The sequence below is a fragment of the Podarcis gaigeae genome (genome assembly GCF_964106915.1).
Source record: "Podarcis gaigeae genome assembly, chromosome: 13".
Classification (NCBI taxonomy): Eukaryota; Metazoa; Chordata; class Lepidosauria; order Squamata; family Lacertidae; genus Podarcis; species Podarcis gaigeae.
In genome coordinates, this window is record NC_139689.1 from 42,832,914 (window position 1) to 42,856,832 (window position 23,919).

Consider the following 23,919-nt stretch of genomic DNA (forward strand, 5'->3'; position numbering starts at 1 on the left):
TTTATTGGTTTTCACACTTATCACATAAAAAAGATACAAAAGAAAAGAAAAACATTACAATACATAAAAACGAAGAAAAACACATAAAAAAGAATTATTACTTCCAAATCCTAATTTCATTACATTGATAACTGACTTCCTCAAATCCCCTCTAACTGAATTTCATTATCTCACCTGTTTAGCAGTTCTCCAAATTCGTATTTCTAATAATATTAACTTCTTTCTTTCTTGTACTTTAAAAGTTGTGAACCACCCTGAGATCTAAATACAGTGGACGCTCGGGTTGCGAACGTGATCTGTGCGGGAGGCATGTTCACAACCTGCAGCATTCGCAACCCACAGCACCGAATCTGCGCATGTGCAGGTCACAATTTGGCGCTTCTGCACATGCGCAAAGCGCAATTTAGTGTTTCTGCGCATGCGCGAGCGCCGAAACCCGGCAGTAACCTGTTCAGGTACTTTTGGGTTTGGCGTGGTACACAACCTGAAAACACACAACCTGAAGAATCAGTAATCCGAGGTATGAGTGTAATCATAATAATGATAGCAACGCCGAATGCCATCTCTGGAGTTACCAACTTTTTAAAAATCAGCCCCATCTCTTGTGCAGCAAGCATCGGCAAATGGTCAGTGTTAAGTTGTGGGTGAACATATCAGACGACACAGCGATTCTTCAAACAGCTCTTGTTTATTCACAGGCCAGGCCAGGACAGAACTGAACTGAAGCGTTCAGTCAGCCTGCTTATATAGAGCTCCAGTACAACGTAACTGTAACAATTTTCTAAAACTATCCAATCACTGAACGTCACTTTCGATCCCTTATTTGCATAACTATCTACAGTATCCCCCTGCTGGCCCAGCAGGGTGAGAACTTCAGTACATAACGCCCAGCCTTAACTCTATGCCAGGTATGGAGAACCTTTGGCTATCCGTAGTTGGCTGAGCTACAACTCCCATCAGCTCTGGCCATGCTTGCTGGGGCTGATGGGAGTTGTAGTTCTGCCACATCTGGAGTCCCAAAGGCCCCCCACACCTGTTTTATGCCATGAAAAATGTCCCGTCTCAATTCAAGCAGATCAAAGTGGTTGCTAATAGCTCAGGAGCTGCCAAGGGACCTTTTTTTTAAAAAAACTCTGATCTGTGGGTAATAGCTATCCCCACACTCATCAGGTTTCCACATTAGATAGTTTGGCTTTCTATCTAGGCAGCCGTCATTTTTCCTTGCTTTCTCGGCTTTCCAGGTTCATCAAGCTGACTTCTTCTGATCTGTGCACTCTGCAACACGGTTAAAGCTCCTGTTCCAAGTGACACGGCTCACACAACCAAGGGGAACGATACAAAATGCGCGAAAATGATTATTTCATCGGGGCAAAACATGACAGTAATATTGCTCTCGAATCAGCTTCAGCCCAGATCAGTTTTGTAGTTTCTGTGTGTTTACCGGCTTCGGTGGATGAAATAATTAGACCCAATTGCTGCAATTGAGAAGCAATCTATATGGTCGGTGCGGCAAGGTAGGAATCACATAGGACAGCTTTCTCCTTTGGATTGCTTCATCCACAGAAAACTATCCTAGAGCTGTCCCTGAACACTTAGGGTTGTTGTTTTTCTATATGCAGGAAAGTGCGTTTATGTATGTGCTGTATTCAGACATCTGCAGAATGAACTAGTACAATCCCAAGAGGGCTGTATTTTCTTGGTGTTGAGATCTGACTATCTGAAGCATCTGCTCACTTATGCAGAGAAGTTGGTCCAATAATAGTAAGAGATTTTGTTCTGTGGGTCCCAGGCAGCAAACCTCTTTATATGAAACCTACTTTTATGAGGAACTGAGTTCTGAAAACATTCTTATTGCCCTCCCGTAGATAGAGACGGCAATGGGCACTAAAACGTCTTTAAAAACACACACAACCTATTCACTGCTTCTTTGCCATCCAAATACCTTTTGTTTCCAACAGCTTGAGCTTAAAACCAAAGGAATTATTGTATGATGTCTTGGGGGTGGCAGGGTGGGACAACAAGAGACCAGGCTGCCAACTGATGGGGAGGAAATGCCTGGGCGTGATTTCGCAGCATGGAGATCAGTACTATCACCTGCTGATTTCTAGACATATCTGCTGCTGTTGCTGAAGATGCACCTACAGAGACAAATTCAGAAGTTGGCAACCCTTAACAGAGGAGGCAAAGTCATCAGAGCTTAAGCCGTATCTAGGCTTTGTAAAATGTGAATGCTTGCTGAAATGTATAGATACTTTTTAGCCAAGGAAGCTAGTTAAATGGTTCAGGAAATGACCAGGAAATCCTAGGTTCAGTGCTATGTTTGCCAACTGACCAAAAAGAATTAGTTTAGGGTGTTCTTATGCCTTTAACAGGACAAGGGTGGCGCTGTGGGTTAAACCACAGAGCCTAGGACTTGCCGATCAGAAGGTCGGTGGTTCGAAGCCCCGCAACGGGGTGAGCTCCCGTTGCTCGGTCCCTGCTCCTGCCAACCTAGCAGTTCAAAAGCATGTCAAAGTGCAAGTAGATAAATAGGTACCGCTCCGGCAGGAAGGTAAACAGCGTTTCCGTGCGCTGCTCTGGTTCACCAGAAGCGGCTTAGTCATGCTGGCCACATGACCCGGAAGCTGTACATCAGCTCCCTCGGCCAATAAAGCGAGATGAGCGCTGCAACCCCAGAGTCGGCCACGACTGGACCTAATGGTCAGGGGTCCCTTTACCTTTTCCATTATGCCTTTAACAGGAGTTTGGGTGGCAGCCAAAAGCTGGGATTTTTATTTATATATAAAGCATGACACCTGCTGATGTCCAAGCCGTAAGTTTCTGTTAGAGGCGGAGCCATAAACTAAACCAGTCATCATAATATATTTGAGCCCCACCTCCCCAGATGAAAAATGCTTGGCCTACCTTACTAGGTTGTTGTAAGCATTCCTGTGACGTCAGTAGTTTTAAGCACACAGAGCGACAACAGGAAGAAATGCTACGTGGATAACTATTTATTTTGCACCCACAAGAACTCTCCTTCCTACTATTCCTAGCTAAGCATCTTTTTCACGAGGCTGTCGCTGAGAAGGGTTGCCAGCTTTTGAACCAAGTCCTGCACCTATGCTTTTAGAAAGCAGCTCAATCTGTTTGTATTAGCAGGTGACTATGCTACTATGCTAATTCTTGATGCCGAAGAATTGATGCTTTTGAATGATGGTGCTGGAGGAGACTCTTGAGAGTCCCATGGACTGCAAGAAGATCAAACCTATCCATTCTGAAGGAAATCAGCCCTGAGTGTTCACTGGAAGGACAGATTGTGAAGCTGAGGCTCCAAGACTTTGGCCACCTCATGAGAAGAGAAGACTCCCTGGAAAAGACCCTGATGTTGGGAAAGGAGAATGGGATGACAGAGGACGAGATGGTTGAACAGTGTTCTCGAAGCTACCAGCATGAGTTTGACTAAACTGCGGGAGGCAGTGGAAGACAGGAGTGCCTAGCGTGCTCTGGTCCATGGGGTCACAAAGAGTCGGACACGACTAAACGACTAAACAACAACATGCTGATGATCTCCGTACCAGCAAAAAGCCTAGGTTTCCGAGTTCTGCACATCAAGCAGCTTTTAAGGGTGCAAGCGGAAGCCAGATGGGTCACCTTTTCCAGTTAGCTGGCAACCCTGTTGCCAAGATGATAAGGAGATGAAGAAATGTCTCCCGCCCTTGTCTCCTGGAACGGTTCCTGTTTGCATCCCAAGCACCAGGGATCTGCTTGGGAAAATACACTGTCATCTGAGCAGTTAGCCGAAAGCTGTTTAGCTCTCCTGACCTAAGAAACCCCAGGCAGAGACCTGGGAGGTGGAAGGGAAGGTTTCTATAGCAAATGATTCTTCTGCCCTATAGGCAATAACTGCTGGGTTTTCCTTTTGTCTTCTGGGGTGCACAACTGAGCCTTCCAAATGCAAATAGACGAGGGGAAAATTGAGAAGAGAGGGAGGAGAAAAATACATTTGCTGATTGGGAAGTTATTAAATATTTAAAGTCACAGAGCCCGCCGGCCTTTTAGACTTTCCATATCTACAAAATGACTCACACATATATATATATATAGACACACACAGAGAGAAAGATCCTTAACTACCCTCCCCATCTCTCTCTAGTGCTTGACACTGAGGAAAAAAATCAGGTGTGACATTCAAGGTGTGACAGAGCATCCCCATTAAAAGTTGAGAATCTGTGCTTTAAAATCACATGCTGTTTTCTTTCCTTGACTATTTCTCTCTCTCTTTTTCCTCCAAGAGAAGGGGGTGGGTTTGGGTGACACTGTGCATTGTGGAGGGGAGTAAAAAAGGTAATAAGAGCAGACTACTCTCGAAGAGCTTCTTTTGCAACACAGCATCAACAGGTATTGCAGCATCTCCCAAGGTGAGACTGATGATAAAACAGGTAGGAGAGTATAGAGAACAACTCTGCCCCTTCTGCCCCCCCTCCGAAAGGAAAACTCCCCTTTCCTCATCTTTTTGTTCTTATTTCCCAGTTATATATCTGATTATGACCTTCTTTTTTTATAATAATATTTATTAAGTTTTTGTTTACACAATAAAAAACATACATAATAACATAGTATTTTCCAATATCCACATTTCATTTTCATCTTTGGACTTCCTCACATCTCTTGTTCCTGCATCCTAAACTCAAAAATTTTACTAGCAAATTATTAACTTGTTTCAATTCATATAATATATTTTTCCAATATTAAATCTCAGATTTTAGAATTTAAATCACTCTTTTGAAGACTTAGTTATAACAATTTATCCAAAATTTGTCTTTTCTTTCAATTACAATTAGATTTATATTCCTTGTAGCTAATTTGTTGGAGCCATTCTATTGCTAATCTTACATCTTTCTTAACATTCATACAATTTACAATATTTTTGTATATAGTCCTTAAATTTCTTCCATTCCTCCTCCACCAGTTCTTCTCCCAGATCTCGGATTCTGCTAGTCATCTCCGCCAGTTCCATATAGTCCATCAGTTGCATCTGCCATTCTTCCAGTGTGGGCAAATCTGATTATATCTGATTATGACCTTCACTCCTCCAATTCTGCCACCCTCAACCATCCAAGGTTTCTTCCCTCCCTAATTGACAGCATTATTATTATTATTATTATTATTATTATTATTATTATTATTATTCATATTCTGCCCTATACCCACAAGACTTGGGGTGGTTCACAAGTTAAAATCACAATATAAAAAACGTAAAATACATAATAAAAACAAAAACATGAACAGCCCCATAATCCCCCTCTCTTTATGCTGTTTCCACCTTATGTCTGGAACGTCTAGATATGCCTTTGATTACTTTAAAAGGGCATTTGACACATTCATGGAGGATAAAGCTATCAATGGCTGCTAACTATGGTGACCATATACTATTATATAACGTATGGGGGACAAACAGCAGGGGTGGACTTTGGTCATATGGCACACTGACAAAGGACAAAATTTAGGCAAATTTAGACTTTAGCTGCCCACCTGTATGTTAGCTATTGTGTATTATTTCCCTTCAAAATATGGTAGGCCAGCCCTTCTGAGTATGTGGGAAGGGACTTGATGCTAAAATTCCCAGAGCTTCCTGGGAGAAAGGATTGACTGTTGTACTGGCCCTCCCATAAGGCGGACTGAATCAGCCACCTTGGGTGGCAGAATCCCATGAGGCATCAACCCCCCAACAGGGTTGCGCAACTGTGGCTTCTGGCGAGATCTCGTGAGATCTCTCCTGAAGCCACTGCCGCCTGACCCTGGTATTCTAAAGCATGGGTAGGCAAACTAAGGCCCGGGGGCCGGATCCGGCCCAATCGCCTTCTAAATCCGGCCCACGGACGGTCTGGGAATCAGCATGTTTTTACATGAGTAGAATGTGTCCTTTTATTTAAAGTGCATCTCTGGGTTATTTGTGGGTCATAGGAATTCGTTCACTTTCCCCCCCAAAATATAGTCCGGCCCCCGACAAGGTCTGAGGGACAGTGGACCGGCCCCCTGCTGAAAAAGTTTGCTGACCCCTGGGAGTATTCGTTCTCACACTGAGTAGTTCTCAGAGTGGCCTAACAGATCCCCGTAGGAAGTGAGACGTCAGTAACGCAAGAGAGCTTTGCTCACCTGTGATTCCCAGAATCCTCTGTTACACAGGAGCCACTGAATACTTTGCTGGCTGGAGCTCATGGGAAATGTCCGACAACATCTAGGGGGCCACAGGTGCCCCCCCCCCCCCAGATCTGGCACCATGGCTCCGTGGCTGACACACAGGGTTTGCTTGGAGGCTGAGGCAACGTCGAAAGGATTCTGTAAACTTTGAAATCCACTGCCTTATCTTACCTCCTGACTTTTCCCTTAAGGTAAAGGTAAAGTGACCCCTGACCATTAGGTCCATTCACGACCAACTCTGGGGTTTCGGCGCTCATCTCGCTTTATTGGCCGAGGGAGCCAGCGTACAGCTTCCGGGTCATGTGGCCAGCATGATTAAGCGGCTTCTGGAGAACCAGAGCAGCGCACGGAAACACTGTTTACCTTCCCGCCGGAGTGGTACCTATTTATCTACTTGCACTGGTATGCTTTCAAATTGCTAGGTTGGCAGGAGCAGGGACCAAGTAACAGGAGCTCACCCCGTCACAGGGATTCAAATCGCCGACCTTGTGATCGGCAAGTCCTAAGCTCTGTGGTTTAACCCACAGCGCCACCTCTGCTTGAAATGCTACCTTTTCTGTGTACGCAAGGGGAATGAATAGGGAAATGAGTGAGTGCCACGCACAAAGAAGCCTTTGCACATCTTTTGTTGCTTACATTCCTGGAGCATACGATTCAATTGCCTCACTGTAGATGCTGGGATATGAGGTCTAAACCTCTGTTTATGGGGACCAAACCCAGCGAGAAGGCAACAAACCCTCATAAATCCTGGAAAATTCCTCGGGCCTTAAATTTGGGCACAAAAACCTGTTTTGAATGCTAGGGCTCAGAAGATGCAACGCCATAGTGAGGAGAGTGCTCTGAGCATGTGAAGAGTGCATATTTTTCATCGCTTTCCTTAACACTCCTAGGACTGGAGATCATTTTCCCCACAGGCTTGAACCTCTGGCTCCTCTTACTGCTGAAGCTTTGGAAGCTGTCTTTTGTGACTAAAGCAAAGGATATTAAGCACACCTCCGGCCAAAAAAAAAATTCAGGATAACATATCATGCACATGTATGGCTGTGCGCACCCCATACATATAAAGCACATGACGCCCCACAAAGAATATTGGGAACTACAGTTCCCGCCACCACAGTGCTTAGCTTATTTTTGTTAGTTGTTATTTTGTTAATACTGATTATAAATGTCGTTATTGTGAATCGTATAAAACAGCTTTTTCTGTAATTGTGATGTTTAGCTTACATTTCAGCTGCTGTTTCGTTAAAGAGGGTTTTATGGATTGCAATTGTTTCGTTGGTGATTTGCTAGTTATTTTACATCAGCTGTGCTGTGTTGGTGATGTTCTATTACATGCTTTGCTACGTTCATGTCACTTATTGGTTGTAAGCGGCTTCGAGATTCCTCTGAGTGAAAAGCAGCACAGAAATACAAGGAACCAAATCTTAATCTCAAGGTTGTGGGTTCGAGCTCCACGTCTGGCAAAAGATTCCTGAATTGCAAGGGCGGGATAAAATGACCCCCCGGGTCCCTTCCAACTCTACAATTCTACAAAATCCACTCGAATCACCCTTCGCAAACTACAGTTCCCGAGATTCTTCAGAGAAAGCCACATGTGTTAAATATGGCGCATACACAGCCTTCGTATTTAAGGCACCCCAAGGCTCTTTGCTGCTGTGTGCTGTGACATACCAACGCAGCTGCCCTTCTGGAAACAGATCAGCAATGGATAGTTAAAAGGCTCCCTGAAACGAGACAGAACATCTCAGAGAAGACCCTAGCGGAAAAACTCTTCAAAGTCTGCATGGCTGCCTTTTAACAAGGCCCCACTGGGCAGGGAGCAGCCAAGATGGAGCCTTCTCTTCTCCCTGCCTTGTCACCTTGAGGTAAGAAGGATACACAGTGGTACCTCAGGTTAATAACTTAATTCGTTCTGGAGGTCCATTCTTAACCTGAAACTGTTCTTAACCTGAGGTACCACTTTAGCTAATGGGGCCTCCCTTTGCTGCCGCGCGATTTCTGTTCTCATCCTGAAGCAAAGTTCTTAACCCAAGGTACAATTTCTGGGTTAGCGGAGTCTGTAACCTGAAGCATCTGTAAACCGAGGTACCACTGTATTGAATAGCACTGTGTGGAGAACCATGACGTCCGGGGGTTGGGCTAAATAATAATAATAATAATAATAATAATAATAATAATAATTTATTATTTATACCCCACCCATCTGGCTGGGCTACCCCAGCCACAAAATATTAAAATACCGTAATATATCAAACATTACTCTAGGGGTCCCTTTACAATTCTATTATTCTATTCAGCGGCCTGAAAGGAAGCCAGACACACCCGTCTGGTACTGCCATTGGGTTGCCAGTGGCAACCCACAAGTTTTAGGACGGCCTGGGACAGCTCCTTCCATAGATAGAGCATGAGGTTTGGTCATCTCAGGGCTGTGGGTTAAAAAGATCACTGAACTGCAGGCCCATTGAACTGGATGAGTGGTTCCTTCCAACTATGCGATTCATGGCCACCTGTATTCACGAAATTCATATCCAAGGTTGAGAAGGGTAGAGCTTCTAAATCTCAGCCTTGACACCTTTTGCTTCGGACCTGCAGAAACTTTTTAAAGCCAAGATCTGGACCTCTCTAGGCAGAGGAGCAGCATAAGGATGACAGCATAAGAAGGCCTGGGAGCCAAATGTCCTGTTTCAATGCAGACGCCCGAGTCCACCAGCACGGCCAGAGGGACTATAGTCCTCTCCTGCGCTTGTTCCCCAGCAACTGGTATTTACAGGTATTTAGGTTCCAGGTTCAATTCCTGACATCTCCTGGTAACATCTGGAAAGACACTGCCAATCAGTGCGGCCCTTACTGAGCTTGGTGGACCAATGATTTGACTCTGTGTAAGGCACCCTTTTAATGAGGGTGAAAGAGGAGAGCGCAAAATATGGTTTGAAGCTCAACATCAAAAAAACGAAGATCATGGCCACTGGGCCCATCACCTCCTGGCAAATAGAAGGGGAAGAAATGGAGGCAGTGAGAGATTTTACTTTCTTGGGCTCCATGATCACTGCAGATGGTGACAGCAGCCACGAAATTAAAAGACACCTGCTTCTTGGGAGAAAAGCAATGACAAACCTAGACAGCATCTTAAAAAGCAGAGACATCATCTTGCCAACAAAGGTCTGTATAGTAAAAGCTATGGTTTTCCCCGTAGTGATGTATGGAAGTGAGAGCTGGACCATAAAGAAGGCTGATCGCCGAAGAATTGATGCTTTTGAATTATGGTGCTGGAGGAGACTCTTGAGAGTCCCATGGACTGCAAGAAGATCAAACCTCTCCATTCTGAAGGAAATCAGCCCTGAGTGTTCACTGGAAGGACAGATCCTGAAGCTGAGGCTCCAAGACTTTGGCCACCTCATGAGAAGAGAAGACTCCCTGGAAAAGACCCTGATGCTGGGAAAGATTGAGGGCACAAGGAGAAGGGGACAACAGAAGACGAGATGGTTGGACAGTGTTCTCGAAGCTACCAGCATGAGTTTGACCAAACTGCGGGAGGCAGTGGAAGACAGGAGTGCCTGGCGTGCTCTGGTCCATGGGGTCACGAAGTGTCGGACACAGCTAAACGATAAACAACAACAAAGGCAGCCATCTCTCTGTTCCTACGGCGACAGCCTCTCCCATTTGTGTGACACTGTGTGTGTGTTTGGGTTGTGATTACTCAGCAGCATGAGAACTGCACTTGACACATGTTCAGAGGCACTGTATCGTTCGCTTAGTCCAGGGCTGAGCATTGACGTTATTGAAGGTTCAAGATCCGAGACTGGGCAAGGTGTCTTTCTTTCCTAGTGCGTGACTTAATATAAAACGTCGCTGTGTGTATATAGTTAAGTTTGGTTCTACATTACATACTCCTCTTGTGGGAGAGGAAACAACTCGCAAACCATTTTGGGCAATTTGGCACATTTGTCTAAGTGGAATACCAGCATCATTTTGGGAGGCCAAAGCAGCAAGCATTATGCACTGACTGAATATTAGACCCCCACCCTTTCTGAATATCACACCTTGTGTGTTTTAACTCTGATTTTATTTTTTCCTGGAAACTATCAAATTTTCAGGCTGTATATATAAGACTATCACTAACATTTGGCCTGAAGAAACTCCTTCTGATCTGTTCCCCCTGTGGAAACTTGAAAAGACGAATAAATAGTAGCAAAGTTATTTATCCAAATATGGATAAATATGGATATATCTGTGTGTGCCACACATAGCTGCCTTAAAAGCAGCTGCTACTTATCCCTATTTTATTCTTATTTATCCAAGTAAATAATTAATAAATAAATAAATAAATAGGGATAAATAAGAATAAAATAGGGATAAGTAGCAGCTGCTTTTAAGGCAGCTATGCGCGACACACACAAATATATACTCAAGATCGTATAGCAGATTAGTTACTCTTCGTAGCTCACAATCAAGATGGCAAAAGGGGAATTTTCTCCAGCTTTTTAATGCATACTTATGGGCGAAGTGGCGTCTCAAACTCCAACTAGCAATTGTGAGCATACAACTAAGGTCTGTGGCCCTTTCTTCTGGATTAATTTGGGGGGGGGGGGTTAAATTTTATTTTCTGAGTACGAAGGTGGGCTTTTGCGTATGTGGTGGCATCCCTCTTTTTTTGGTTTTTTTGTTAAGCACTGCTGAGTGATTACTGAGGGGAGGAGGCATATGAACAAAAAGAGACAGAGATGGATCTGTAACTGGATGCAACATGAAAAGCAGTTTCTGCGGAGGCCGGGCTTAATTATGAAATTCAATTAGAAAGTGTCAAGAATCCTTCCCTGTTCTCCCTCTGGCAGGATTAACTAGTGCTATCACAAAAGGGATGGTTTGATTAAGAAGGAGCTGATGAGGGAGGCGGGGGTGGGGTGGGGCCAGCCCAATCTGCATTTTACTTTCCATCATCTTAAGTCAAAGTTAAGTGTATGCATATATTTAAAAAAAAAAAAAATCTGCACAACCCAGACTCCCTTCTAAATATCCTAGGAAGTAGGGGAAGACTTCCAAATATCCCCAAAGGATTCTCTCTCTTTAAAATAAAATTAATCACAAGGGACACATATCAACTGATTCCTGAGCTTTATGTCCCAAGCTACATTCATCTTCCTCTTTTAAAATTAAAGAGACATACGTATCAAATATTAAGAACGAAATGCAGTGAGTTCCCAGGGTCAGTAAGGGAGGAAATTCTTTCTAAGGGATTTCTTCTTTGCTCAGTGAAATTGACTGAAGCTGCAACCCAAGGGTGGGGGATAGTGTCTCTTTGATCTCTGTGGGATTTCTGCCTGAGTAGGAAGGCACAGGATCTCGCTGTATGTTCCAGTGCACACTTGCCTGGGAGTTAAGATCCGGGTGAGCCTTACGTCTGAGTAAGCATCAGTTCTGCCTCCCAGGAAGCTTGAGGAAGAGCTGGGGTCCTATAGGAGAGTTGAAGGGTTCTTGACAATGACCTCTTTCCTTTCCTTTTCCATCCCTCGTATTTGCAGATTATTGGGGGAGTGTGCATAAGAGGAATCTTCCTTAAAGGAAGAATTTCCAGAGGGCAGGAGTCTTTAGAGGACAGTCTTGTGGCAGTTGAAAGACTTAACAAATTGTACGGTGGCATAAGATTCCCCGATCTAGAGTTCGCAGACTTTTCAGATTAGTTGTTTTTTTTTTTGGTGGTTGGAGGGACGTAAGGAAGGAAACTGAGCCACAAACTGCTGCTTAAATATTGAAGGATGAAAATTATCTATATACGTGCATTAGGTTGGGGGGGGGGGAGTGGCAAGAGGCTCTGGGGTACCATTCTTCCCTGAGAAGAGGAGCTGGGAAGTGTTTGGAGAGGGTGGGTAAGGATGTGTATCACGGACCACCCCTCCTTAACTTAATCGGAGTGCGGTGGCATTTTTGAAAAAGCACCCCCTCCCCACCATGAAAGTGCAGTTATCTCAGAAGGTCAGTAAGCCTATACGAAACATCCCCTCCACAGCTGGGGTGGCTAGTGAACAAATAACACAACCCTATGCATCTACTCAAGAGTATGTCACATGAGACTCTTAATCTTAGGGTTGTGGGTTCGAATTCTGCATTGCAGGGGGTTGACTCTCAGGGTCCCTGCCACCACACTGCAGGTCTATGATTCTATAACTCCCGTGTGTGTGTGTGTGTGTGTGTGTGTGTGTAAAGATAGCTAGATATTAGACTTCTACAAAACATTGAAATGGATATGGACAACACACTATTCCAAACTCTGGGAAAAGCGGACTGCTCCTTTCCTCATCACATATGCACACCTGGATAAGTTAAGGGTACCTTGCAGGTTTCCAAGCATACAAAGGGTTATCTTAGCAAGTAAAGGGCAAACGAAAAGAACCATTTTAAAAATAAAATAAAATAAGTGTAACTGAATTAACTTTTTGGTCTAGAAGCACTCGGCTCTTTATTGAAACACTTCCATGTCCCTGATTATTTATATTATCTGATCAGCTGAAGAATGACGGAATCGAGTTACAAGAAAGAAGATTCAGACTTAGCACCGGGAAGAACTTTCTGACACCGTTCAACAGTGCGCCAGACTCCCAAGAAGAGGTGAACCCTCCTTTTCTTGGAGGTTTCATGGATGATATAGTTGGCATCCCTGCATTGTAGCGGGTTGGGCAGGATGACCCAACTCTACAATCCTAGCATTAAGTTTTGGGAAGGGGATCGAAAGATTCTGAGCCCTCTTCCAACGCAGAACTGAGCCACGGTTGGTGCTGGTATTTGGGGCTTTTGAGTAGACAGTCCAATTTCATTTCTACAAGCATAATCTGCGGATGGGCGTCTTCTTGCCCTAAAACACTGCGTAATGTGGGAGCGCATGATTCTTCCCTCCACCCCCATCAGGACCCCGAAGAGAGACCCCCCAGCCCTCTTCCCTACCTGTCCGTTCTTGCACAGGTCCGCCCACATGCTGGTGCCGTCGCCTCCGCGCATCAGGACGTGGTAGGTGAAGAAATAGGTGCCGGGGATGTTGCACGTGAACTTGCCCGTGGTGGCCTCGTAGTTGTTGCCCAGGTTGGTCACCACGTCGTCGAATTTAAGGATCTCGTAGCCCTCATGCGGGTTCTTGAGGCCTGCGTAAAAAGCCACGCGGGGCACCGTGGTGTAGGTGGCCGTGCTGATGGCCCCGTTGCCCAGGCCCGGCCCGGGCAAGCCAGGGGGGCCCGGTTTCCCGGGGTCCCCTTTCTCCCCCGGGGGCCCCATGGCCCCCGGTGGGCCCGGTTCTCCTGGAGGTCCCGGCGGCCCGGGTTTCCCCGGCCTCCCGGGCTTGCCTTGCGGCCCTTGCACCAGCGTGGAGGGCGCGGGGAGCCCGGCGTGGCCGCTGCTGGCGAGGGTCTCTCCCGCCTCGGTCCGGATGGCGCTGGCGCTGGTGGTCTTGGCCAGGTAGGGGTCGCAGACCATGCGGCACGTGCCCAGCATCTCGTAGTGCCCGTCGATGCCCACCGAATTGACCAGCACCGGGATGAGGACCACCAAGATCAGGATCATCACCACCCCGATGGCCGCGGCCACCAAAGTTTTGCGCCCGAGGCTCAGCCGCTGCAGGGGCTGTACGCGCTGCCTCCCCGGGGTAGAAATGGTGACGGGTGGGCCGGGCGACCTGGCGAGGAGAAATAAAGGGTGGTAATTTGGGGGAACCGAAACAAAACAACCACAGAGGAGGTGGAAGGAGGGGCGAGGAAGCAGCAGAAGAAGAAGAGGCAAGAAGAAGAAGAAACTTGAAAAGAAACCGAGGATCCCCCTTTAGGTGGAGAAGAGAAAAGAGGAGCGCGCGAGCGCGCGTAAAAATCCGAGGCAGTCCTTGTTCCCGGTCTTCTTAAATATCACCCTTAAGACGGGATGCTCTGGGGTGGCCTTTTTATGCTCCACATGGAAAAGGGTTTTTCTTCTTTTCGGGGGAAGAGGAGAAAGAGAGAGAGAAAGAAAGAAAAACCCCGAGAGGGAAGAAAACAGCAGAACAGAAAGGAGAGGGGGAAAAGAGAGAGATGTCTTTTTTTCCCCAGCTCCTCTCTCTCTCTGCTCAGTACATCTTAGTAAGATGCTATCATTGATTTCTCTCTCTCTCTCTCTCTTCTCTCCCCGCTCCCTCCCCTCCTCACTCCATCCTCCTCCACCCCCTTGGAGGGGGGAGGAGAGAAAGGGAACGCGAGATGATAGGGCTGAAAGGGAGACGCAAAGAGGCATTTGGGGGAAGAGTTTGCGCCCAACCCCACATCCTCCCCACCTTTAAGGCCGAGGAAGGGACGCTGGAGCGGGGAAAGTTGGGACAGGAGTCCCTGGGCAGGAGGTCGCCTCCCTTGTTATTGTTATTTTTGATTCTGGTGGTTGCTATGTTCAGCATCCACTTGAAGTCGAGGGGAGTGTATCTCCAGGGGCTAGAGGGACTTTGGTGATGTTGCTTCGTCAGCAGCTGTTGCCTGGAGAGAGACGCACCAAAATAAGGAGAGAGAGCCCAAAGTATTGACGCGAATGGGATATCTTGCGAGCCTTTCCAGTGTTTGGACATTTTTTTAAGACCCGAAAGGTTGGGATGGGGGTGTTGGTTGGTGGGAAGAGCCTTTCCCGATCCCAAATTTCAGGGAAGGTCACCTTCGTCTAGGAAGGAGTAGTTAGGCTGAGTTCTTGCGGAAAGGCTGCGGCTGGATCAAAGCGAGGGTAACCTTCACAAGCCCACAGACGATATTCCGAAGGTTTGCTTATCAGAGCGCCTCAAAATGTTTGTGTATGAATACGTGTGGATTCACGATACACACACATCATTGCCCCGAGGAAAAAAGTTAAACTCTACTGCATACACACAATACCTTTAAAGCACACTTAAATCACATACTTGCCCAAGAATCCTGGAATCTGTCGTTTACCTCTCAGAGCTACAGTTCCCAGCACCCTAAACAAACTAGAGTTCCCACAGCAGAATGTACTTTGAATATATGGTGCGTACACAGCCTCACATGCACACATTTTTCAAAGGATTTTTTTTTTTAATTTTTACCGTGCTCAAGGCAGCCTGGACACCCCATTTCACTTTCCCTTGACACCTTCACCCTAATCACACAGGTTGTTGCAGCCCAGGAGAAGGCATTTTGCACATGCTTAGGTGCCCTTGGGCAGGGACGCGGGTGGCGCTGTGGGTTAAACCACAGAGCCTAGGACTTGCCGATCAGAAGGTCGGTGGTTCAAATCCCCGCGACGGGGTGAGTTCCCATTGCTCGGTCCCTGCTCCTGCCAACCTAGCAGTTCGAAAGCCCGTCAAAGTGCAAGTAGATAAAAAGGTACCGCTCTGGTGGGAAGGTAAACGGCGTTTCCGTGCGCTGCTCTGGTTTGCCAGAAGCGGCTTTGTCATGCTGGCCGCATGACCCGGAAGCTGTACGCCGGCTCCCTCGGCCAATAAAGCAAGATGAGTGCCGCAACCCCAGAGTCAGTCACGACTGGGCCTAATGGTCAGGGGTCCCTTTACCTTTATGTGCCCTTGATGTTATTTGAAAGTTCACAGGGCTGAGCCTTTCTGCCCAAATATATTTTGGGAAATACGACTCCAATTCCCATCAGCCTTTGCTAGAGTGGCCAAAGGATGATGGAAGTCAAAGTCCAGCAACGTCTTGAGGGCCACAGTTTCCCTAAAGTGCAGGGAGCTCAGTTCCACAGAATAAAAGGACATCTGGTGAGACTTTAACACAAGAAATAATTGTTGTTGGGTGTTTACCTCTGTCACCTTTGTTTTCCAGGTTGGAACATCCATGGTTATTGTATTGTATGAACCCACAGATAGGGAAAGGCAGATAATACTCATTTTTTCAAGGTGCTGAGGCATAGGCATTGATTAGTTATTTGAGTAGGTTCCGGGCAACCTATGGAAGTCCATGCCACTGGATGCTTGGGTAGCTGTTTGCTTAGAAGTCTTCTTCTTCTTTTTAAAGGAGCTGACAAGATTATGAAGGATAAGATAGTCCATGACTGTTCTTAGCCTCAACAGCTAAAAAGAGAACCTCTGTGTTCAGAAACGGATCTGTGATGGTCAGGGAATTTGGACAGTCAAGAGACAACATCCTGCTTCTGAGTTTTCCAGGGACGTCTGCCTTTGTTGAAGACAGTGTGCTGCAGCAGCTGGAACTTTTGCCTGATCAAGCAAGACCATTCTTAAATATATTTGGGAGACAGGGAACAGCTATGAAAAGGTTACTTTTTCCCTTACAGAAGGCCTCTATATTTTAATAGTGAGATAAATATATTCTTGGATTGCAGGGGGTTGGACTAGATGACCCACAAGGTCCCTTCCGACTCTACAATTCTATGATATACCAACTATCTTAGACCCTGTGATTAGCAGGTGAAGCCTTGTTGGTGCTGCCACCACTGGGAGCAGCCCCAGGACAGGGGCTTTTTGGTAGTGGCTCCCTGACTGTGAAATGCCCTCCCTAGTGGGGCGTGCCTGTCTCCATCCTTATTTACTTTCACGAGGGATCTGATAACCATTCTTTTTTACCCAAGCATTTGGTGGCTGAAGAATACCGCTCCTCGCAACCTCCAGATCGTTTGACGGAAGTATGTTTTCAATTATCATTGGTTTTAGAATGCTTTAATCTGTTTTAGAATGTTTTTTGCTTTCAGACTGGATATCTGTTTGGCACCCTAGACTCCATGGGAAGGAAGAGCAGGATAGAAAGTCAATAAAATACAGTGGTACCTCTGGCTACGTACTCAATTCGTTCCAGAGGTCCGTTCTTAACCTGAAACTGTTCTTAACCTGAAGCACCACTTTAGTTAATGGGGCCACCGCATGATTTCTGTTCTCATCTTGAAGCAAAGTTCTTAACCCGAGGTATTATTTCTGGGTTAGCGGAGTCTGGAACCTGAAGCATATGTAACCTGAAGCGCATGTAACCCGAGGTACCACTGTACACAAAAATAGTTCACTAAGGCGCCTTTTCAAAAAGAACAGTGCATGGCTAGAATTAGGTAGGTAGCCGTGTCAGTCTGACGCTGTAAAAAAATAAAAATAAAACACTGCCCCAGTAGCACCTTAGAGACCAACTAAGTTTGTTCTGGGTATAAGCTTGTTTTAGGGGTTTGGAGGAGGCAGGCAGAGATGCAGTTTGATCACACCTACACCTAGAAAAAATATATCTGTGCCCTGGGCTGCCCTTCCTGAGGGAAAGAGAGAGACAGAGAGACTTCAGCATATTTCTGCCGTCCCAAGAAAAATGATCCTGTTATGTCTACTACGGCAACAGCCTAGCTCTCATCTCTCATCTCTTGCTTTCTTTTGTTTATTTCCTGAGACTTGGTCTGTCAGCTCACAACTACTCTTCACCCCTCCAAGGCTTCTCCCCACTCCTTCTCTTGTTTCCTTTGCCGGCTGCAGGAGAGCAGTTTGAATTACTGGAAGAGATGGCTTGGAAGGGGGAGGAAGGGAGCGAGACTGGGTCTGGCAATGCAGGGGTTAAATCTCTCTTTCTCTGTGCACACAGATAGAGAGATCCTTACAATGGTCTCTTCTTCTTCTTCTTCTTCTTCTTCTTCTTCTTCTTCTTCTTCTTCCCCCTCCTCATAAACCCTCCCCCATTTTTATTTTCATTTTGGGTCATGATGCTCCAATTTTTGGCATGGTTATTTCCCTCCCCACTAACTTTCAGAAAGTGTCTAGATCTGCAGAATCCGGCGCACATCTCTCAATCAATTTGTCAGAAATGTTGCTGCAATCAAAGTGGTCCCGTGAGAGCATTTTTTTTATTCTTTGCAGGACATTTGCTCAGAAGCAGGTCCCACCAATTTTAATGGGACCTCTTCTCAAATAAGGCTGCCATCGCAATCCACTCCTCCTCTACCTGCCTTAGCGCAAGAGGGCTATTTTGGAAGACTGATGCCTCTCCAATGGCAAGTCCAGCCCAGCCCCACTAGCTGCAGATCCTCCCCTTTGCCCCGTGGGATGGAGAAATAAAGGCCTGAAACAATTTTTCCTAACCTGGGCCACTTCCACATAGCAGTTGATTGGGGATCCTGTTCTGCTGATGTAGGAATTTATTTTTTTGCTGCGTTCACACGGCTTCAAGATATTAGCACGTACATTGGTACCTCGGGTTAAGTACTTAATTCGTTCCGGAGGTCCGTTCTTAATCTGAAACTGTTCTTAACCTGAAGCACCACTTTAGCTAATGGGGCCTCCTGCTGCCGCCGGAGCACAATTTCTGTTCTCATCCTGAGGTAAAGTTCTTAACCCGAGGTACTATTTCTGGGTTAGCGGAGTCTGTAACCTGAAGCGCATGTAACCTGAAGCGTCTGTAACCTGAGGTACCACTGTATTTCCAAATCACTCCAGATTCACTATTTCCATGCTTGCTTATTGGATTTTCCAAGGAAACGGTGAATCCAGAATAAACGGGAAGATAAAATGAGGCGGAAATTTTGACGTAGACGGTGTCATCGTCGTGTGGATGCTTTGCAAAACATGCAGCGCTGCACCCCAAGCGGCTCTGGTAGGGTTGGGCGAAATCGTCCATTTCGGTGTCTCGCCTTCCCATCTTAAATTCAGTTCCCCACTTTTCCACACCAGTCTACAATTTTTAAAAATGTCTTTGTGAAAATGTACCTGCATTTCATTGCAAATTTTCCTAATAGTGATTTTTTTGACCAGTGCAGACTTTGTTTTTTACTAATGCAGACATATTATTATTATTGTTGTAGTAGTAATAATAATAATAAAAAAATAAAAATAATAATCATAATCATAAATAATAATAATAAGTAAGGGGAAATGTGTGTGCATCTTATGGAGTGAATGCAGGCTGTGCAGCTATCCCAGAAGCCAGAACAGCAAGAGGGATTCCTGCTTTCACTGCACAGCGATCCCTCTTGCTGTTCTGGCTTCTGAGATTCAGAATGTTTTTTTTTCTTGTTTTCCTCCTCCAAAAACTAGGTGTGTCTTGTGGCCTGGTGCATCTTATAGAGCGAAAAATACAGTAACTAATTTCCCAGCCTGCTGTAGTGCTTAGACTAAGACCCTGGAGACCAGAGTTCAAATCTCCACTCAGCCATGAAGCTCACTTGGGGCAGTCACCACCTCTTAGCCTGACCTACCTCACAGGGCTGGCTGGGTGAAATGGAGAAGGAGGAGAACCACGATCTCCTTGCAGGAGAGGTGGTATAGAAATGTTGTAATGATATTAATAATAAATGTATATATTTCTGTGGGATGTGATAAATAAGTAGCAGTCAAGTACAACTGTTATGTACTGAGTTGAAGAGGATCCAAAATGCAGCAGTCTGATTGGTCCTAGAACAATAGGATTCAAAATGCAGCAGTCTGATTGGTCTTAGAACAATGCAGCAGTATGATTGGTCTGCAGGAGCCACCCAATCCAGCTCCAGGTCGAAGTGAATCCACAACCTGATTGGCGTACAGGAGAATCCCGGAATTAGCCAATCACATGCAGCCCATTGTGTAAATAATGTATATAAATCAGATATTGTGGGGGAACTTCCATTCCTCCTCACCACTATGAGCTGAATAAAGAGCATGAAATCTACTCTCGACTCCCTGTATATTTCAGCAACATTCCTTGTTTTCCTAGAGTGGACATGTGGAGGAATGTTTGGTCCAGCAAGTCGAAAACTTCCTGTTTCCTCCTGGCTGGGACATACTTCCTTTGCATGTGATCAGAGGTGGGCGTGACCTTAACTGTCCAGATAACAAAAGGACAAGGCACGCAACACTCTCTCTCTATCTTTTGACTTCTTCCGTTGCTTTTAGCTAGAGATGCTTTGTTGGTTTCCAGCCAACAGAGGACACTGGGATTATCCCCATATGGGTTAGTTCCACACGTATATACTTTGTAACTAAGTCTGCCTTCAGGGATCCATCTGTGAACTGAATGTGAGTAAACTACTTTTATATACTTGACACAAGATGGTGGCGTGTTTATTCTTTTAAGAGGGATATAAGGGAACTTACCAGGAACCTAACAGTGAGAGGCTTACGCAGGAGCAGGGACCGAGCAACGGGAGCTCACCCCGTTGTGGGGATTCGAACTGCCAACCTTCTGATCAGCACAGTGGCGTAGCGTGGGTTGTCAGCACCCGGGGCAAGGCAAGTAATTTGCACCCCCTAACCCGTGGATTTTTGCCCCCTAACCCGTGGATTTGCGCCCCCTAACCCTAACCCCCAGATGTTGCGCCCCCCTGCACCCCCCACGCTACGCCACTGGATCAACAAGCCCTAGGCTCAGTGGTTTAGACCACAGTGCCACCCCCAAACAAGGATAGGAAACAAAACAAAATGTAAAGATGCAAACTTTAATTTTGTAAACCACTAGACGGGAGGGAGGGAAGCCGTTAGGCTCAGTTGAGCCAAAGAGATAAAATAAGAGGATATGGTATTACGTAATGTGATTATATGTAAAACCAATAAAAATCATTTTGAAAAGAAAAGAAAGACCACCAGCACTTTGAAAGGACTCGGAACCCAAACTGGAAGCTAATGCGTTTGTTTCAAAACATAGCAGCCAACTCCTAGGGGCTAAGGTCACTTTGCGACCCCCCTCCCAATAAAATATTTGAGGGGGGGAGGCAGCCCCCCAAGTTGATGGACATTGCCATTCAAATGGTTTGCATGTGCATGTCTTGTGATCGATCAGAGAGCATACAATAAATAAAACTCCTTGTATCTCAGTACCATTATTACTGGGAGTACCATTATTACTGGTGACTGGGAGCGGCCGCTGATACCATATAACACCGGCCTTGAAAGACCTACATTGGCTCCCAGTATGTTTCCGAGCACAATTCAAAGTGTTGGTGCTGACCTTGAAAGCCCTAAATGGCCTCAGTCCAGTATATCTGAAGGAGCGTCTCCACCCCCATTGTTCTGCCCGGACACTGAGGTCCAGCGCCGAGGGCCTTCTGGTGGTTCCCTCACTGTGAGAAGCCAAGTTACAGGGAACCAGGCAGAGGGCCTTCTCGGTAGTGGCACCCGCCCTGTGGAACGCCCTCCCACCAGATGTCAAAGAGAACAACAACTGCCAGACTTTTAGAAGACATCTGAAGGCAGCCCTGTTTAGGGAAGCTTTTAATGTTTGAGGTATTACAGTATTTTAATATATTTTTTGGAAGCCGCCCAGAGTGGCTGGGGAAGCCCAGCCAGATGGGCGGGGTATAAATAATAAATTATTATTATTATTATTATTATTACATGCTCTTTCCATAGGTTCCCCTCTAAGGCCTCCAGGGCGGTTTTCAGCTCAAGTTTAAGTCTGCAATCCTGGACTCACCTTCCTGAAAGTAACCTCTCCCAAACTCAGCGGTACTTCTTTTTGGATTTAAATCCAGTTTAAGCTGCCTTCCTGCCCCAGTGGCATAGCGTGGGGGGTGCAGGGGGGGCCAGCCGCACCGGGCGCAACATCTGGGGGTTAGGGTTAGGGGGCGCAAATCCACGGGTTAGGGGGTGCAAATTACTTGCCTTGCCCCGGGTGCTGACAACCCACGCTACGCCACTGTCCTGCCCTCTTCCTCCTCCACTGTTTGGCCATTCGGAATCCAGGTTAAGCCCATTCCCTCACTGTTAGCTTTTTCTTTGCAACCCGGAGCTGTCATTTTTTCAAAGGGATCCTTATTAGCAAGGAAATATCTTTATTCCACTAGATCTTCGCCTGGCCTTCAAGAGTTTCCTTGTCCTAAGCACTGGTCCTGTCTGGCCCCAGATGGATTTTCTGTGCTTCGGTGGACTGGAAAATAACACCTTCAAACTTCTAGAGAAAAGCAAAGGTGCTTTAATTACCAGCCATCTTGCTGCTGGGCTTTGCTGCTTGACACAACTTCTCAGAGAGATGAGGATAAGATGAGATTTCTCTGCTTCGGTCTTTTCTCTCTGCCTCCTTCAATAATTAAAACGGTTTAAAAGTGCATTTGCTGCTGGACATCTCGGCTCTAAAGCACACACAACCAGAAAAAAGGATCTTGGGACTCTATAGCAAGAGCTGCCCGAAAGGTGCCCAATGTATACTTCGTTCTGCATGTTAAGGTCAGTCAGGTGTCAGAGAAAGGCACTCTGCACATGCTCACGGGAAGAATCAAAATTTTACACCCTGTCAAAGGAAAGTTGGATTCCATAAGCTGTATAATATTATGCAAACCCTGCAGATTTCCATACTTTCTTTTATTATCTGCATAATAATTGCCAGCCAAAGAGGCATTGTCTTGCAACTTCTGAGATGCTCTTTCCTTGACAGGTGAATTTACCCCCCCTCATTCTCCTAGGCTTTTTAAATTTTTGATGAACTGTTTTATTGTGGCTTGTAATTTCTTTTAATGCAGCTTGTATAGATTCACAGAGTTAGCTGGTTTTCTTTATCACTTGTTATCTGTTGTGTTTTAAAAAGTCTTTTATTGTAAGCCACCAGAATAGTTTGATGAAGGGCAGGGTGTAAAACGACCGGCGCATCTCTACTACGACTTGTGTAGTCAAGTTCAGTGGGACTTACTCCCAGGCAAATGAGCAGTGGGGTTTTTGAGCAGGAACATGGGGGAAATGAGTTCCCTTACTTTTAAAAAAATTGAATATTTAATATTTTTGTTTGAGGAAGCCGGAATGGATAGACACCCAATGCCTGAGCCAAAAACCCACCTATATCTGTAATCAATAAAGCTGTGGCCATTTCTAATTCAGATCATTGTCAGGTTGAGTTTATTAATCACATCTTACATTTAGCCACTGCCTGGGGGTCAGAGGTGCCAGGTTTAGAGGGCTCCAATGCGACTTCCTGCAAGGCATCGGAAGTGCTGCTGCTGCAACATGCTGTCTAACTAACTAACTAACTAACTAACTAACTAACTAACTTCATGGTGAGTTCCACCACCTTTCCCCCCAGAAAAACCCCCACTACAAATGAGTACAGTGGTACCTCAGGTTAAGAACCTAATTCGTTCTGAAACCTGAAACTGTTCTTAACCCGAGGTACCACTTTAGCTAATGGGGCCTGCTGCCACCACCACGAGATTTCTGTTCTCAACCTGAGGTAAAGTTCTTAACCCGAGGTACTATTTCTGGGTTAGCGGAGTCTGTAACCTGAAGTGTCTGTAACCTGAAGCGTCTGTAACCCAAGGTAGCACTGTATAGGGTTGTCATCTTCATAAGGAAAGAGTGAATACAGTGTGCAATTTCCACCATTTATTCTGGTTTTGTTGGTAATGGGTTTGGGGGGGGGAGGGAGGGAGAGAGCTTATTCCCCCAAACACTGAAAATCTTATCCCACCATCTCTCTGGCTTCTGAAGTTCTTGTAGGGGCCTACTGTCTTACACATGGCACAGCATTAAAGCAACCTCCCCCCCCCCCAAACTGACAATATCTTTTTAGCCTATGGCTGCACTATCCATATAAAGCGCTATGGTTAAGGTAAAAAGGTAAAGGACCCCTGGACGGTTAAGTCCAGTCAAAGGCAACTATGGACTTGTAGCAAGTGAGCTGGCGTTTGTCTGCAGATAACTTTCAGGGTCATGTGGCCAGCATGACTAAACCGCTTCTGGAGCAACAGGACACCGTGACGGAAACCAGAGTGCAGGGAAACGGTGTTTACCTTCCCGCTGTGGCGGTACCTATTTATCTACTCGCACTGGTGTGCTTTTGAACTGCTTGGTTGGCAGGAGCTGGGACAGAGCAACAGGAGTTCACCCCTTTGCAGGGATTTGAA

The 23,919-nt window shown here is 45.9% G+C and overlaps 1 protein-coding gene across 1 annotated transcript in view; it reads right to left on the bottom strand.

The window, feature by feature from the left end:
* The window catches only part of C1QL1 (complement C1q like 1), a 48,265-nt gene extending 34,440 nt beyond the window's left edge, over window positions 1-13,825 (bottom strand). Inside the window, exon 1 of the mRNA XM_083709897.1 lies at window positions 13,120-13,825. Within this exon, the coding sequence (XP_083566023.1) occupies window positions 13,120-13,728 (609 nt within the window). The 5' untranslated portion in view covers window positions 13,729-13,825. The remainder of the gene's footprint in view (window positions 1-13,119) is intronic.
* Window positions 13,826-23,919: the final 10,094 nt, after the last annotated feature.